Raw genomic sequence first — 19,216 nt, forward strand, 5'->3', positions numbered from 1 at the left:
TTTCAGAAAGTTCGTCTTTTTAGATAAATACACCAATTACAACAAATATTTCAAAAGAAACAATTTTCCTCAAAACTGATGCAGAATTTTTATAACAATCCTAAAGGCAGATATCTTCTGTTTGAGCTGATTAGGACCCTTACGTCACTGACCAGAAAGTGAAAGTAAACTCTACCTCCACGTCGAGCCACAATGCGGGCCAGTAAAAATCGGATTTGACATTGTATGACGCATGCGTACACATGGCCGGTTAGCTCAGTTGGTTAGAGCGTGGTGCTAATAACGCCAAGGTCGCGGGTTCGATCCCCGTACGGGCCAAACGCTTTTAAGAGTGACATATTCAGCGACATCAGGAAGACATAACACCCTTGGCCAGACAACTACAACTACAGTCAGATAATGTCAGCACAGTGAAAATTCAAACCACACCTCCACACATGTAAATAACATCATGGATTGGATGGTGTTTCTCTCTGGACAGCATGTACAGGGTGTGTATTTTACATGTCAACTGAGCTGTTACTTTTAAGAATTACAAAACATATTACTTAATGTATTTATATATAAGAATTTTTGTAAAACTACCTTTTTAAGCCATGATATTTTTGTTGTTTACATTTTTACCCACTCAACAGTCACAGAGCACCAGAAAATACAACTTTCTTTCAACAAGCACCTTAGCCCTGCTTAATTTAAAATACCCTGCACTGTCTCTGACTGTGTTACTGTATCTCATATACTTTAAGGAGCTGTCACCTCATATACACATTTGCTCTAATATATTACTAATCTATTCTATTTACCACACTCAAATGCTGTAATTCATTCATCTATTTATTGTAATTCAAATACCGTAAAAAAGCTCACTGTGGTAAAACGCCTCACCTTATATGCACGTGTATTTGTACTAATTATTATTATTATTATTATTATCATTATTATTAGAAGTAGTTGTAGATGTATTAAATGCTGGCTTTACTTAAAAATTTCCCATCAATCACTATCAGACAGACATTCAATTTAATAATATATAACATACGTTATTTGCTTCCCGTTTTTATTTCATTAATTTTATTTGGAAACAAAATGAGTTTGTATATTAAACATAAATGTTGCCATTTCATGAATTATACCAGAATTATTTTAGAGCAAATTAACATCTTAAGTCCCTTCACAGGTCACAGATTTTATGCGACTTCATAAAATAACTCTTCTACATTTTCCTGTCAGAGAAATGTTTGGCATCACTCCATCAGGTAGGTAGGTAGATTGGTAGGTAGGTAGATGGGTCAGTAGGTAGCTACTTTGTTAATACCAAAGGAAATTTAGGGTGCAAGTCTTCTAATTCCAGAAAGCACTCCAGGAGGTGAAATTGCGTTAGGTTATAATGATAATAATAATAATAATAATAAACAACTTTATTTATATAGCACCTTTAAAAACAGAGGTTTACAAAGTGCTTTGACAAAAAGCAGAATAACAATGATGACAAAACGTCAAACACAACAGCAAAACATCACAAGAATGACAAAACCCCAACAACAGAAGAACCTATGAAAGACTCTGCCAGCAATGTAACTCAACATCATAAACCCAGTAGAATGTTAAAAACACGAGAACGATGTTAGGTTAGCAAAACATAAAAACTCAGATATGTATGATTCCAGAGTAAAAGTGAAGACCAAGAATAAAAACCCAGAATCACCTAGACCAATCCAGGCAACACAGGAACCAACTACATAAAAGAGGCCTAAGGACCAGAAATTTAAAAGCATTTAAAATATAAGGGAGAGACAGAAAGGAATAGAAATGTAAACAGTATAAGTAGGATAAAAACAATAAAAATGTGTAGAGATGAGGTCATAATATGAAAATTATACAATAAAAATATTAATTATAATCATAAAAATGATAACAGTCAGGTAAGACTGATATAGCTGCAAAAAGAGGGGAACAAAATAAAAGCAGTAAAAAAGGTTAGTTGCTCAACTTTTAAAGAAATATCTAAATAATCCTTTTTTCATCTTTGCATTAAACATTTCTTTTTTCAATGCTTATTATTATTATTATTATTATTATTATTATTATTAATATTAATATTAATATTAATATTAATGCTTATTTTATAAAGTGACAGAATTAAGACAAATATAAAGCAGGGTGTGTGGGCATAAGTCCAAATCTAAGCAAAATTGCTACTATTACTTCAAATAGTACTGATATCTGATGCTAGTGACATGGGCTACAGTTAGCCTTCCTTCCTCAGTTGCCAGCTGTCTCAACTTCACTCACTTACCTCTGAACTCAGTAGTCTTCATCCACCAAAATCTTCTTCAGATTTTTCTTAAATTTGTTCATATAGTTTCTATCAGAAACCCTAAGTCAAATCTATGATGTTTTCTTAAAACCCTCTGAAGCCTGAAAACTCAAATAATAGCCAAAATATGTCTAATTTTTTGGAACTGAGATGTTTATTTAACCTTCTACCGAGAACAACAAAAAAAGGAAAATTGCCATAAAATTTCAATTTTTTTTGTATCAAATTTAATGCACTAGATGTTTCTGGTAATGGACAATCCACTGCAAGGATTTTTTAAAATCATTTATCAGATTTTATACAAAAGGGTTTTAAGTAAATTATTGATCATGTTGATTAGACAGAGGTCTCACGGAATCGTGTATCAAATAGGATTCAATCGGCTTTAAAGGGTTAAATTTATGAATATCATGTTCTCGTAATTCGTTCACTGTTCAGTATAGGGAAACACCCCTTTTATGGCCATACAAGGACGTGAGGCTGTAGGGCTGTGTGCAAACACTGAAGGCACACAGGAACGAGAGGAGAATAAGTGAGATGTCTGTAATAAAAATAAACCCTTAAACCATCACATACTGGACTCAAAGTACTTAGCTCTGAAGAAGATGTAGTGCAGCTCCAAATGAAACAAAAATGGTGATTTAGTTATAAATTCAGTACCTAGTAGTGGTTATTAAATATATGCTAAAAACAGATAAATCTGGGCTAATCTTAGGCTGTACAAGTTCAGTTAGTATAAAAGTTAACTGTAAAAAAGTCATGTATTTGTACGTATTGTGTAATATCAACATTTTATTGAGTCTGTCCTGTCTTTTTACCTTGTTTCATGGTAGGGTAACCTGTCTTTTGAAAACAAAAATTCTCTTAATCAAGTTGTAAAGTGAACAAGCAAGTTAATAAGTGACTCACAACTCGACCTATCAGATCTTTCTTCTTTACATCTGCAGCGCAAGGCTAGGTCTGTTGTCCATGACTGTTCTCATCCTCTAAATTCTAAGTTTTAACTCCTCTACTCTGGCTGTCGCTTTGTTGCTCCTAAAGGGAAAACAAATTGCTACAGGAACACTTTAGTACCTGCAGCTATTGTACTTTTCAACAAAACTACCACAAGATGATGAACCTTCATGGAATGTGTTAGAGTGTTTGTCTTTAAAAGCACTAAATTTAAGACTTTTTGTTTCAGCATTTTAATGTTGGTTTTGAATGTACTTTGTCTGTTGTGTCTTGAACTGTGAAATAAAGCCCAGTGGAAGTTCAAGCAGGAAGACTGGTTTTTACTCACTCATTAGTCATCTCTCCCTTTTTCCTTTCATTTTCTCTTCCCGCTCTGGTGATCAGCTGATTAAGGGCATTCACCCTCTCAAGTATTAAACTAGACAGATTCTGCCACAACCTTGTTTGTCCAATCATCATACACCTGTCATATTTCAAATCTGTCATCCTCTCTTTCACAGTCAGCCTGTCATTTCCATGTTGACGCTGCAACCCTCCTCCACTCCAGCCACCTCCATTCACGGGTCTTCTTCTTATCTCATCCTGCATACCTCAGTCTCTTCCTCCAAGCCACCTTATTGGCGTCCAGCTCCTAAGTCGTCTTCTCCTCATCTGGTCCTGTATCCCTCATCAGTGGGTATTCTCTTCCTGCAGTCAGCCTCACTACTCCTTCAAGTACATGAAGTCACCACAATAGAGTCTAATTGCCAAAGACATTGCATGTTTCTCTTTCATCAAAATTTGTAGAATAATTGTTAAACTTGTGTTTAGACTCCTGGTCGAACTGTTAATTATTGTTTTTCACCTGGAGTGCTTAAACTGTCTGGACAACAAATTAACATTTTAAGGTACAAATAAAGATGCCTTGAACCTTGAATATACACATACTAAATATATATAAAAAATCCATTCGAACTTTTAAAATTCTGTTACTGTGTCTTTCTTTATTTAGCATACAATTCCTAATAAATGTTCTTAGATTTTGTTCTTAGCTAAGAACAAATCAAAGATAAGAAATGTTGGTGAACGTCTGAATCTTCTTTAAAACTGAAAGCCGGTTTTTACAAAGTTCTCCTTAAGAATGGAAGATGAATGAGGCCCAGTGATATTTTGAGTTTTCAAACATTTCATGTGATCCTCACTATTTTGTATCTTTGTCTTTATACCATTACTGAAGCCAAGTTTATCTTGCAACTCTTCCAGTCTTTTGTTGTCACAGCCCAATCCTTTTTGAAAACACATTTTGGCATCAAAGTCAAAATAGGCATTTTGTTTTCCAAGAAAAAATGTCAATTTCTTTTCCAGCATTTGATGTGTTGTTATTGTGCTTTGTTGCCATTAAATATGTTTTTATGATTTGTTAATCATCCTGTTTAGTCTTAATTTAAGTTTTGCACACTGTCCTAGCTTTTTTTTAAATGGGGTGTAAGTAGCAGAACATAATTTTAAAGGATGACTTGTTGATGCAGCACTGTGATGGGTACACACACCTTGACATCAGGAAAGTAAGTCTTGAGTGTGTTAGAGCTGGGATAACGGGTGTAGAAAAACATGAGCTTGGCTTTCTTCAGATGGCAGGGAGACAAGCCCTCCTGGGTGTAAACATGAGGCCAGTTAAGGATATAAATATTTTTTTTACACATTAATTAACACAGATTTTACCCCCTTATTTCTCCTCCCTTTTCACACAAAAAGGATATTCCTCCAGCAGTCAGGTAGAGGTCTCCTCCATCCATCCCTCCTCTAATCCCTCCGTCCCCTCTCATCCCTCTTTCCCGCTCCCTTCCTCCGTGAGCATGGCGTGCGAGAGAGGGGTCTAGGTGACCGAGCAAGGGAAGTGGTGGGAAAGAGGGGTGAGCCGAAGGGTGAGACGAGAAATCCAAAAAGGGGTCAGCGCTCAAATAGTCCTTGCGGGATGGGGGGAGGTGGGGAAGCTGAGGGTGGTGGAGGGAGCGAGAGAAGAGCTGCTGCATGGAGTAGTGGAGGAGCGGGAGAGGAAGAGGGGGAGGAGGGGGAGGTGGTGGGGGAGGTGGGGGGAAGGAAGATGAGGAAGAGGAAGAGGAGGATGAAGACGGGTGGAAGGATGAGGAAGAGGGTTCCTTGGGTTGTTGGGCTGGAGGTAAGAGAGGAGGGTGAGAGAGAGGAGGAGGGCGAGGTAGAGAGGGGTGATGAAGGGAGAGGTTTGGGTGAGAGGGGTTTAGATGAGCGGAGAGGGGTGGGCCGAGGAGTGGGTGTGATTTTCGGATGTCAGGTGGCCTCTGAACAGCCATTGGCATTGCAAGATCTGATGTTTCAGTGCGATGAGGAGGAGGAACGCTCCCGTTACTCATTTTCTGGATCTGCTTGTCTCTTTCCTCATCCTGCTCTCCTCTTTTTTCTTCCTTCCCTCTCATTTTCTCCTCCCCTCTCGCAAGGAGTCCCATCCACACTCCTCTCTCCCTCCCTCCTTCATTCCCTGCATCAGATGGGAGGAAAGAAATAGCAGCAGGAGGGGAGGAAGGAGTAAAATCAGTCATTTCGGTGTAAAGGCGGAGAACTCGATCAATAACTCGAGCCACAGCGCTGCCCAACTCCAGTTTCAGCGCCTGAGCAAACTTCTGCCCTCCTTCCTCCCCCTCTTCTTCCACCCCTCCATGCCAGTCTCCTCTTACCAGCCCTCCACAATCCAACCACAACCCCGCTCCCTCCATCACTCCCTCTAAGTGTAACCCTCCTCTTCCTCTCTCCATCCTTCGCTCTCTGTCTTTTTGCCTCTCTTCTCTCCGTTTGTGGAAGCTATCAAATGGAGAAACGGAAAGAAGGGAGAAAGTTTCCTTTTCTATCTCTCCACCGTCAATGTCCTCTTCATCATATAACCCTTCTGTGATCTCCTCCTCCTCCTCCATCATCCCCACATCTCCCTCACCTTCTCCTTTGTTTCTGCTCCTCCTTTTCTTCTCCTCCTCTGCCATGTGCTTTTCCCCAAAAGCCCTCCAAACTTTCTCCTGCAGGGCCTGCAGCCTTTCTCTTGCCTCCTCCAGCTGCTCTTTAAGCTCCTCCCTCTCTCTCCTCTTCCCTTCCCTTCCTCCCTCACGCTTCCTCACTCCCTCCTCCACCTCGCCGTCTCTCGGCCGGTTCTCCAGTTTCATCCTCTTTACTTTCAAGACGTCTTGACTCCACTCTGCAGCGAGGGCAGTGTCGCTGTGCCTCTTCTTAACCGCCAACAGGCTCTCCTCTCCTTCCATCACTTCTTCCTCTCCTCCTTCATCCTCTTGCTCCACCTGCTCATCCCTCTCTCCTCTTTCTTCCTCTAAATTTGTGTCCTCCAGGTGTCTGTGTGTGCTCAGGTTTGGGTTAAGCTGCCCTCCGATTCTCCGGTGGGCTCCGCTTGGCTGTAGGAGATGGTGGATGAGGGGGAAGCCAGGGGGTCTGAAGGCAGGAGGAGGGCGACCTGCACTGGGCTGAGGATGGACTCCAGGAAGGTCTGTGGAGCTGTGAGTGGGAGCAAATGCATGGATCTGATGGGCAGAGTCGTCGAAAAGATCAGTGGGGGACTCCATTACTGGTTAGAGGAAAGAAAATAATAGAACACGACCATTTTACTATGAATTGTGATACACATTTTTTTCTTAAAAAGCAGAATGTTTTACAATTTTTTAGGTCAAATGGGCTCAGGGGCTCTAAATTGAAGTATTTTTACAGGGCATAGTTCACCTCATACACGAAAAAATAGACATGCCTAAAGGGGAGTAAAAGTAAACATATTCATCCCAAGCCATTTCAGTAAAGGACTTAAGGTATAGTCCAGACGTGTACTAATATAAGTATGTGCCAATAAAGTTTTACCACACTTTTAATACCTATTTTTGAACTAAAAAGTTGGCCTGTATACAGAAGCAACTTATTTACCAGTATAAAGAGCTGACACATTCAACGTCATTACCATCTTCACATGGCCATGGCTGCACAAGACCTGATGTGATTGTAAATTCACTTCATTTACTATAAATTGCAAGTGGAGACTTCACTGCACAGGACATGCTGACATATATAATGAAACAGATCGGACTTGCAGGGTCTGGTGCCAATTTTTAGCTGCTTTTCTCTCTTGTTGGATCATAACTGAATTTAAAAAAACATTCAATTTAACAGACTGCAGTTCTTATAACAGGGTGACCTGTATTCCAGTTTTTACAGCACTTTATATCTGAATTTCAACAATCACTGGAAAGCAGTAGCAAAATACCAGGGGTGGGAAAGAGTACACAACTACTGTACTCATGTAAAAGTACAGTTACTCTGGTTAAATGTTCTGGATGCACGATAATTACCAGTATCAACAAACTATCAGCAAGTACTTAATACAGTTTTAGTGTTGTGATAATAGAATATTAAAATTACCTGATATTAAAGGGGTTTATTTACTTCCACAAGACGACACGTTCTAAAACAGTAGGTGGCATTTCAGTATGTAGCCCGTCATAAATCTCGAGAGAATCAGAAGGTGTGTAGCAACCAAAGCGCCAATAAATATGGCTTTAGGGAGGAAAAAACATCTGGGATTTTAACACAGCACAGATCTTCCGTCACATGAGAGTTATCATCCTGGGGTGCTGGTGGCCTCGTGGTTTAAGGTGTGCCCCATGTACGTGATCGGCCTGAGGCCCTTTATCGCATGACTCAACCCTGTTTCTGACTCTATCCACCGTCCTCCTCTATCAAAATAAATCTTAAAAAAAGAGTTGTCATCCTAATGGAGAACTATAAACAAAATACAATACAGCATTAACTGCTAGCATCAGCACCAACCGAAGGCTAATGACAGGCTTGACAGACATTTGAAAACTGCAGAAAGTTTGACAGTTTTAACTCTCTTTGTCAGGACTTATGTCAGCGCACATTTTGATATTTAAAGAAAAACATTAGGTCTCTTTAAACTTAAACTAAAAATAACACAGCCATTCCCCAAACTTCTCCATTTATTAAGCCTACAGCATGTATCATGTACTTTTTGATGTGTTTTACCTGAAGTCAAATTAACGAGAGGCCTAAAGCTCCTTAATTTTTAATTAAGAAATGCACCCTACTTTTTTAAACTACTTGTTTTATATTTTAGGAAATATGTCAGCTAAATTCTTATTTAGTTGATTGAAATATCAGGTTTGACATTTTTTGAAAAAAAATTAGACCCAAGTATGTGAGTTCTTTATTTATGATGTAATTTGTTTGGAATAGAAATGTTTAAGTGAAAGTAAAAACAAACAAACAAACAAAAAAAACAGCTGTAAAATCAGAGCAGTTTTTTTTTTTTATGTAAACATGAGTGAAACCAGGTAATGGTTGGTTGTAAATATTTCTGCTCACTATATATTATCCCCTCTTACTCCCAGATGTGCATAAATACATGAAATAAACTTCTTTTAAAGTCAATCATTGAAAAAACATCAGTAAGTGAGTCTTATCCTTTATCAGGGGTAGGAAATTATCAGTATCAGCCTAAAGTAATTCTTATCATGATCAGTAGTTCAAATGTAACATGAATAAAAGGAAATATCTTTTTTCTTTAAACAACACCATTTTTAAAGTGTTTTCCCCAGCAACATAAAATAGATTTTACTGATTGAATAATAACCTTTTTACCCTCTTAACACATGCGTAACACAGCCTCTGTGATAAATGTATTGTTGTCATGTTTTTCCACCTACAAATAGAAAAGTATCAGTAATGGTACTGATTTGAACTTAGATTGTGAAAAAGCATTAAAAGGCCCATCCCTGATATTTTGTGTAGTTTATTTCAAAATATTTAATAGAAGTTTTGTTGGCAGTGGGCTGCAGCACTATTCTATCTTTTATTTTGTTTTATTATTTCTTTAATTACTTGCAATACTACACTTTAGATAATGCTTTAAATGGAAGTTTTCAAGTTTCCAATGAAGAAAAAGTACCCAACTGCGACTTAAACTAAAAAAAACGTACCTAAAACCATACCAAATCAAATTTTTTTTGTGTACTGCTACACACCTAATGTTTACCATTTGCACCCTGCTAATAGTTCTGACTGAAAGGCCAGACCGTTGATGAGAAACTAGATCGTTTTTTCCTTTCACAGTAAAACAAAAGTGAAGAAAAACACTTTTCAAAGACCTCATTAAATTTACATTTTTAAAAAATCACTGACAATGTTCTTGTCCCTGTGACTCTGAATAATCCAATGACCTTACTGGTATTTCTTTTTCCTAGAATCCCTCCATACAAAAGAAACAGTCCTCATGAAAATGATTTTGTGTTTGAGGAACAAAAAGAATCCTTGATTTCTTTCTCAGAGTATTTCGATCTAATTTTTGGTAACTGATGCATTAAAATTCACTCTTTTGATAATTATGGAGAAAGGAAGAAATTTGTGACACAGATGGCTCGATTTAAAAAAGGCATTTGAATGCTTTTTAAATCCCTAAGAAATAAAGCTAGATAATGACTAGTATTGTATTTATTATGATAGCAGGCTGACTAACGAATATGTGACATGACTTCTCCTTACCTTGACAGCAGAACAGGTTTCTGTTCAATCACAGGAAACAGCCACTTCCACGTTTACGGTAATCGGAGAGAACTTCAATGCCCTGGCTTAGAGCTGGAAAACATAAACACACAGTCACAAAGAGAGACGGTTTAACCGTGGCACAGAGCATGAACTTCCAAATGCTTCCAATAATTGTTCAAAGAGACAATAAACACATGGGAAATAGCACACTGTGGATCAGGCCAAACCTTACAGAGGACTAGGAGCGGAAGTGTTTAATGCAGGTCAATAAACTGGGACCAGTCTATGTGCTGGGACAGCAGCAGGCTAACATCTGGCTCATGATCTTTGTCACTTATCACCTGCTTTACCGCACATATTTCCTGTTACTTTTAACTGAGTGTTGTCTACGAAATAAGAGGTGGAGGAAGTGAGTGTATTTTGGCACTGAGTGAAATAACAATCCAGTTATAAAACATTAATGGGCATTTTTATTGGAGAATGACTTTTGTAGAGAAGAGGGTAATTTTTACTCTATCCTGCCTGGTTTCCCTACAACACCTGGAAAAGCCTGTAAATCAGATAAAAGCCAATGCTTTGCTTGTACATCTCAAAATTTAATAAAGACAAAGGCGCACATCACAACGCTTTTTTTGTCAGCATGCAATCCATCTCTCTCCACAACCCTCTCCCCCTTTTTCCTTCCTCTCTCATCCTCTCTTCCTCTCCTCTCTCTGTTATCAGTTCAGGCAGCTTGTTAAGCGCTGTTTGATCAGAGTGTTTACCGTCAAACACACACAGATACACACACTCTTACACAAAAGCGAAAAGAGGCTTGAGAGAGGGCTAACAATGGTCAATGGTCCTTGGGGAGTGAAATGGAGTGAGAGGAGCATAAACGTATGTGTCTATGTGTGTGTGTCAGTGTGTGCAGATGCGAGAGTGTGTGAACAGTCGTCCTACTTAGCTTTGATAACACCCCTAATCCACTTCAGATGGATACACTACCACTCAGTGAACAGAAAGATGGAGGGATGATAAATGGACAGATGTGCGGGCAGACTGGTAGATGTGTTAGGTAGACAAAAAATACCAATAATGTGATCAATCACTATATTTTACATTTTAACTGATAGAGTAGGTATATGTCAATGGTATTAAATATCTGAATGAAAATAAGCAACAGATAGATAGATAGATAGATAGATAGATAGATAGATAGATAGAGTAGTTCATAGGTCCCCTGTGCAACATGAAGAGAATAATCCAACTATAAATAGCTTAATATCAATTATTCAAATGCTCTCCGCTCTACTATAATACAGCCCAGATGGCAAGCCAGGCAATGCGCTTATACCAGGGACAGATTAGCTTTTCAAAGCCAGCGGAAAGCTGGACAAAATATGAACACTGAGCAATGAAAACGAAAGCTATTAACCGCTAGATTAGACTTAAGAATGGCACTCTTGAGTTGCTGTAGCAGTCACAAGGACAAAGTTACAAAAGAGACACACACTAAAGAACACACAACTCGATGTATATTAGCAGAACATTTTTTTTTTCTCATTTTAACCTGTGCAGTTTGTTCCCAACCTGGGGTCCAGGACCCCCTCAGGTGGGCACCCAAGATCTGTGAGGGAGGGGGTGGATGTCTGCTGTGAAGTCGTGAAAATTAGATTTGCACATTTCAAATGAAATCATGATAATTTGCTTAATAAATAGTTTTCAAAAAAGGCATTTTGGTGAGAAAAACATGCAGATGTCTTTTTGGGGTTTCATCAATTAAACAATTAAAATCAGTGTTGATTTTTGACAGTAACAGTGTGGGTTTTGCTCAGCTTTTCTTAGAAACAAGTTAGAGGGACTCTAAGGAAAAAAAAGGTTAGGAGCCAGTGTGTTAAAAATCACCACATTTACAAAGGGGTATATATATATTTAGCTTGCTATACACAAAATAATAGGCTTGCAGGACAGTTTGCATAAATCAAATTTACATTAAATAAATAGGTAAAATAATAGATAAAATGTTGTATAATAATGCAGACTTAGAGTACAGTTTAATTTAACTTTTTATATCAACAGCATCTGAATAAATTGCATTTAGTGGCGACTGAGTTTTTTATATTAAATGCGTTCAAGGTAAGAGTATTTGCAGATAAAATCTGAAACTACACAGTGTCACCCACATTTATCTAGTTTTTAATTGTTAAACAGCTGTAACACCTGGCGTCTTTTTGGCGTATCGAATGTAAATCTCGTGTATGCCCATGTTTTTTTCTCTACCTTTTGTCTATTTCATTTGAATAATTCATATAACGTTTGAAGCCTCCGCGTGGCAACATCTGCCGGTTCTGCCACGCGAGAGGAATCCGCTTTGCCCACTCTGACGCACGAGCTGTCAGTAAGTGTGTGAGTGATGCGCGTACCCGCGGTGCGTCCTGTGTCTAATTGGCAGTGGTGGACTAATGTCGCAGTATGAAAAGAAAATAAACATAGGGAGAGACCAGCAGCCCTACACTGACCCTCGCAGCTCCATAAAGGAGGTTATTTAGAAACATTATACTGCCATAGAAGTTTTAAAATGAACTCACTCTCAGTCAAACAGGAGATCCAGCGATGTCCGTTCCCCGAAGCCCCCTCCTCCAACGGCCGCTCCTGTGTGCTCTGCCTCGGTCAACTGTGTCGAGCTGGCACCCGGCGGGCCTCGGACATCTGTGCGGGTACCAGCCAGCAGCGGCTATTTCCTGTTCTCTCTCCTCTATTTTTGTCCTTTGTTCCGCAACTCTCTCAGTTTTTACTCACACTCATCAACCGCCTCCTCTTTACTCTAGTTGTGTCACTGTGCAGCCTTTTTTCCCTCCCTCGCCAGTCCATCTATCTCTGGCTGGCATCATCCTCACGCGCTGCTCCCGGTGTGGAGTGGCGCGCGGTGGGCGGGTAGGCTCGAGAGCTGGCCACTTGACGGTCCAGTCCCTCCCATGTTGGCATGACCCCCAGTACGTGCACAAACACTCACGGACACACAAAGAGATCCTAGTTTAAATGGTCAGAAGCCCTGCTAAATGATTTCAAATTAGCCTAATGCAATTACCTTTTATAATTGATAGCAACAGTTTGTAGCGGTGCCCACTTATTTGTTTAAAAGTGACACACAAATTTAAGCTAGGCTACAGGCTATTAAGTCAACAGCAGCAAACTAAAAGACCAAAAAAGTTTTATAGCAGGTGAGGATGCTGACAGGAGTCTTAATATTTTAGAAAATATTCGTGTATAGTGTAGGTATGGGTGGAACTTCCGGTGATAAAGGAAGTAGCCTAGAAAAACACATTTCTCCCTGTGGCTAACTATAGTGGCTAATCACCAAAGGTGGTTGTTTTTAAAGGAATTTAATTTAATTTTTCTGCTGTTTAATTATTTCAAACTACATTTTAGAGGCTATTAAAGGTTGTATGTTATAGTTTAGGCTACAGGCTTAAGGCTGGCTCAGAACAAGATGTTTTTGGACACTGGCACCATATCAGATTATGCAACAAAATTTGTACCCCTCTTTATAGACTGGCCACACTACAAGAATGATCCTGTCTGCTCATTGTATGCGGACTTTCATATTGCCTCTGCAATTGAGTTCAAGTTCACAGGTTGTCGGGGGCAGGTCAAAGAGTGTCAAGCACTCTACAACAGAAGTCCTCTTGGCGATCTTTCGCGGTCTTTTGCTGGTATAAAGAGAGACATTTCTGACAGTCTTGGCAAGTCATAGCTGTGGAGCGTCTTGGATGCGTTGTTAATTATGTTACACAACAAGACCATTCGCCATTCCCAGTGCTCAAAATCTTTTTGACAATGAGCTGTGGTGTTGTTGGGCCATGTCACACTGAGCTGCTTTCTCTCTTTCCATGTTCATGTCTTATTTCTGCAAATCACTAACTCTGAATGCTCATCAGCCTTACATCCATGACTATTATTATTTTAAGTATTGAAGAGAATTCGACAAATGTTCAACTTTAATTGCTATAATTACATCCCTTTTTTCATTGCAGTTATTGTTGCCAGTAATACTACTGTTACTAGAAATGTAGAAGTGAATGTAAGAGTAGATAAACTTCAACTGCTATAATCACTGATATCAGTGTTCTCCTTAGTCATCTTAGCCGCAAATTACAGAATGTTAAGTATTCTGTCAAACACGGTTATTACTGCTAATACTTTTACTTATTGTCAGCATCATTACTTGTCATATCTAAGAAGGTGAAAGCTGGATTAGTTTCCAGGAGAGTCATACAAGTATAAATCATTGTTGTTGCCCTACTTATTTTCTTGCTTTCTGCACCTCCTACCCTTTTCAACTCCAACACAGCAAGCAGCTCTTCAAAATGAGTCCAGTTCTGCTGACGTTTCAGCCTAATAAAAAAAAAAAAAAAAGTTTTTCCTTGCCACTGAAACTTTCCAAATCTCTGATGGCCACTCTCACAGACCATTCATCTGAGACACCGTCAGAAACGAAGTGACGTAATTTCCTGGTATAAGGCATTATCAGTTTTAGATTTTCTTTAAAAATTCGATTTTATTATAAACAAAGTCTGGCAGTTACATTCATGAAATAACCACAATGAACATGAAACACTGCATTAGTAAACAAAGAAAGGTCAGAGGTTACTTGCTTTAACTTTGTTAGTGTTAGCTAAGGCCAACAAAGTGACATTAGCTACATAAAAAACAATACTACATAAGCTAATGTAACTAAGTCAGCTTTAGCAAACATAGCTCAAGCTAATTTAGCTATGACGATAGAGATATGTAGCATACTGAGCTGCTCTGTGAGCTTAGCTTAAGCTATGTTAGCTAAAAAACTATGTAATCTACATGGAGGACAGCTTTTTCCCTGTAAGCAGACTGTTTACTTGGCTTTATTAAATGTTTTGTAATCAGGTTTTGCAGGTCAGGTTTTTAACTTTTGGCATCCTGACCCTTACCTTAGCCCTTACCCTAACCCTAAACAGAAGTTTAAAGGGGTTCTATGTAAGATTTTTGCTTTAAAGCTTCCCACTTTTGAGTATATAATGGTGCGCACTTTATCCCGATGTGAAGAATGAGGCTCTTTATGTCTTCCTTGTTTGCCTGTATAAGCCTGTGGAGTCATTTCTCTGTGAAGAACTCGGGCTGAATTTTCCGCGAAATCGCAACGGAAGTGACGTCGGGTACTACGTAATGTGTGCACCCCCTTGCTCTGTTTATACCTGACAACGGCGTGTTGAATGGAGAAGGCTGCTTCCGCGAGTAAACGACCGGCTAGCTCAGCCCAAACACCCACAGAAACTCTGTGAAAACATAAAATACTACGACAGTTTTATCTGCTGAAGCTAGTCAAGCTAAAAGAGAGTGTAACCGATGCAGGAGGAAATCGAGGGTAAATATCGGTGGAGCATTTGAGAAATGGAGCTTCGCTCAGGATAAATACCGATCCAGAGATGGCTGTCTTTCTGTTGAAAAGGTAAGGCATCACTCCAGACCATGAAATACAATGTAGTGTTTTATGTTCTATAAACCATTATGCTACATCACGTTAGCTTGCTTACGAGGATGCTATCCAAACAACAAGAACGTCACGTTGCTCATTTAGTGTTTTCCAGATAATATTGCATCTTTTTCTTGCTTCCTGGCACTGCACTCAACTTACTGAGTTTAGGTTTTGATACTCAGTTCTTAAAATATAATATATAATTTCAGCCAACTGATATCCTCGATCGAGGCACCTTTATCAGAGCTAAGCAATGTTAGCCCTGTTGCTTCTGCTCAACAACTCAACTTCACTTACCTCTACTGTATACATGATGCAGGTAAATCACATTCGTCTGCGTGTGTATCAGCTGATAAACCGGAGGTTCATTGAGCAAGGAGCACGCCGTCGTGGACCAGCAATCCAATATTGTTGTAGTTTGCCTAATAGCCGGCAGTGTCGCTAACACTGACATTTTTCTAAATCTTGCATAGAGGCCCTTTTATTTACAAAATTTTAGCATGTATTTCTTTTCTGACAAAGACAGCTTCTCACATGAATAGTCAGCGAAAGGGGCTGTCAGAGATGAACGATCTGCTGCCAGACCCTCCCAATGATTGCACCACTTCTAAAAGCAGATTGGACCAATCGGTGACAGTTAAGGAGAATGAGCTACAGGCAGGGTTTAGTTGAACTAGGAGAGGGTATTGGCTGCCGCCAGTGTAGCGTTTAGCTCGGATGTAGCAATAGGGTTAGGGTTAGGCATAGCTAATGTTACTGCATAAAGAGCAAAGAACAGTACTGACAGCTTTACATGGGGGAAGAGATGTTTTCGCTGTCTCAACCTGCTTTGGCATAAGTTTGCCATCATTACAGGGGGCTGTTTAGTTGTACTGTAACCCTGTATACACAACGGCAGCTGCAAGTAAAGCAATTAGCTCAGATGTAGCCATACCTAAGCGGCAGCTTTATCAGAACTGGGTCTCAGTTTCATATTAAAACAAGGGCTAAGAACCACACCTTGGCAGAGAATATGTTTCTGCACTTCTTCCGACTGGCTTTGGCATGAGTTTTATCCACCAACAAGCTCCACCATTCATAAACTAAAGCAGTGCATGTCTGTTGAGCTCAAGTTGTAGCCGGAGCTGCGCATGCCTGACTACCTCGTTTTATCTTTTTTGTTCTGATTGGCCTGTAATGAATGTGAAGGACAGAATCTTTGTCCAATCAACTTCTGAGAATTTTTTGAAATCTCCTGCCTTTCCCAAAGTCTTCGTTTGGGAGGTTTCCCAGATGAGTATATCCCATGCAATGGATATATCATTAATAGGCTTCTATAGTTATTTCAGTCGGTTTTCTGACTGGCTTGAAATTCCTTACATGAGCTTTTAATCACTTAAATACTACTTCATATATAAAAATAGTCTTTAGATTTGAAGAATAATGTTTCAAACTCATAAAAAAAACCTCTATAGTGACTGCTGGACATTTTGAGAGTAAATGGTCCATTATTTTGCTAAAATAGGGGAAAAACGACTCTTCTTTTGCTGTGTTTCAGATGCACTTTTAGGAAAGTCTAATTTAAACCAACAATAATGACTGACCTCAAGCCTTGTTACTTTAATCATTTGGACCATTTGGTTTCCAGGAAAAACCCATGAATAGATGCCTGACCTTGAGCAGCACTTTGTTACCTGTTGCTGGGAATCTTGCCCAGAGTGTCTCACCATGAGATGAGGGAGAGTTTCCAGTCCTCTCTTTATTCAGCTCCTCTTGTTATCTTTTTTTTTAAGGATGAATTATTTTTCATCTATCCAATTCATCACCTGCATAACCTCTTTCCCTATTCTCTCCCTCCCCGTGTGTCTCATCTCTGCCTTTCTCTACTTCTGATTAAAAATGGTTAGGCATTGACTGAAAGGTCGCAGTTGTTATGGAAACGAGGCTGGTAACAAAAGCTGGACACAGGGGCACAGAGGGAGAGAAAAGGGGGGGAGTGAAAAAAGAGGGAGATGTGTCTGAATAAACATAAACATGCAGAGAGGAGGAGAGGGCAGGAAAGAGAGAAAGTGAAAGAGGTCTGAATAAATAAAAACATATGCAGAGAGGGGACGGCGAGAGACGGCGAGGTCACAAAATGATGGCTCCATCTGCAATAATAAATAACAAAAGATAATACGGGGTTTTTGTCATTCTAGGAAGGATGTGGTGCCACAAAGGTGTGCGTGTGCGACTGATAATATGTGTGTATTTGGCCGGAGTGGGAGAATGCAATTGATAGATAATACATGGATCTGCTTCACAAGCTGGAGAATACTGAAAAGCACAAATTGTTCACAGAAAAGCCTCCCAAAAAGCCTGAAAACTGTGCATGAGTGCGGGAACGTCATCTCTCTAAGGGCTCATATTATGTTAACCACTTAGACCAACATCAAACACTCTCTCTCTCTACCTCTTGCTCATACACACACTCACTCATACACACTTCAGTACGAGCATGAAGGTGCCAGCCGTATAAATAGGAAGTCCCTAAGCGAGGGATATAAAGAGAAAGGGACTGACAGAGAGGGGTAGAAAAAGGGACTGGAGATTATAAATTCAAAGGGGTGAGGAAAAAAGGATGGGGATAGAGAAGAGTGAAAAGATATAGATGGGGTAATCAGGAGGGAGTTAGGACAGATAGATATGAAAGGATCAATAGATGGCATAAAGTGTATGTTCATTGATTTACTTACAGGGTGAGATGGATGGGGAGAGAAAAAATGGGAATAAAGGGGGAGGGGGAAAGCAAGGGTTGTAAAAAGTAGGGGGAAGAGAAATAGCCATATTAAAGAGGGAAAACAAACTAGTCAAAACAATGCCATAAAGTGAGCTGGAATTTAGGTATGGATGCTTCATTAAAGCTGCATCAATCAGTTTCTGCATCAATCGTCTGTAGCATAAAAGTGGGTCAAATAGCTGTATGGGTGGCTCATGGGACCAGCATGTGAATAACCATCAACACTGTTGCATCCCATATCATCTCTCCAGACACTTTTAGCCTCTTTTAGATTTCTTTTTTTTAATTTAGTGCCAGCAATTTCAGCAGGCAACTGGTTTGTGTGAAAGAAAGTTCTAGAAACTCAAAGTCCTTACTGCCAAACAGCAACAGGAAGTGAGCAAAAAAAAAGGTAAAGGACACATTTTTAAAAAGGAACGCCAACCTTAGCAGCAGAGGATGTAATAAGTTAAAAGTTTAGTCTAGCAGCAATATTTCTCCCTATTTTCCTGGTTAGCCCCGTCCTCTATATACTGCCTATGGTGGGTAACCATTTTCTTACAGTTTATTTTCAGTTTTTATTTGAAAAATTAAATGTATTATGAAATCCAAATTTACTACTTTAATTACAGAATTGAGGAGATGACAATTTTTTTATGTATAAAATTGCTAAATGATACTGAATGAAGCCTGAGTGAGGTAAGCTAGTGTGCACTGAAGGAAAATACTGCCTCAAAGATTAAACTAGAAAAAGACAGAGAGGTTGAGTTGAAGCACATGTAAGCCTCTTGATAGACAGCTACAACAGCCATATGCCTAATAATGTATAAATCGATAACTTCAGATGGCATCACAGAAATTGTTAACCTTGCAAAGCAGGTGGATACAGCCGTTTCCTTGTTTTTCACTGGCGAATCCATCTTGCAAAGCTCCCATCTGAACCGTTTGGGCCTGGTTAGAAAGTGACAGGACCAGTGATCAGCGACGAGGGGCAGTACTTTCTCTACTTACTTGCTCTAATCATCATGATTACCATCTCATTACTGTGGGAATTACTGTTTAGACAGAAGACGCCAGAAGTATCCCCAGCAATTCATGCAAACTATCATGGGGGCTAGGAATAAGATGGATGGCAACTTTCTGAAAAATAACT

At 39.4% G+C, this 19,216-nt stretch overlaps 1 protein-coding gene and 1 non-coding gene across 2 annotated transcripts in view; one reads left to right on the plus strand and one right to left on the minus strand.

Annotated features, from left to right (window-relative positions):
• prox3 (prospero homeobox 3) overlaps positions 1-19,216 on the minus strand; it is a 34,200-nt gene that overhangs the window by 7,879 nt on the left and 7,105 nt on the right. Inside the window, exons 2-5 of the mRNA XM_041779731.1 lie at positions 12,403-12,822; positions 9,830-9,922; positions 5,011-6,851; positions 4,801-4,908 (exon numbers count right to left, since the gene is read on the minus strand). Coding sequence (XP_041635665.1) covers positions 4,801-4,908; positions 5,011-6,849 — 1,947 coding nt within the window. The 5' untranslated portion in view covers positions 6,850-6,851; positions 9,830-9,922; positions 12,403-12,822. The remainder of the gene's footprint in view (positions 1-4,800; positions 4,909-5,010; positions 6,852-9,829; positions 9,923-12,402; positions 12,823-19,216) is intronic.
• trnai-aau lies at positions 245-318 on the plus strand. Its single transcript has one exon. It is a non-coding gene; the product is annotated as a tRNA-Ile (tRNA).

The sequence above is a fragment of the Cheilinus undulatus genome, linkage group 22 (assembly GCF_018320785.1).
Source record: "Cheilinus undulatus linkage group 22, ASM1832078v1, whole genome shotgun sequence".
Taxonomy (NCBI): Eukaryota; Metazoa; Chordata; class Actinopteri; order Labriformes; family Labridae; genus Cheilinus; species Cheilinus undulatus.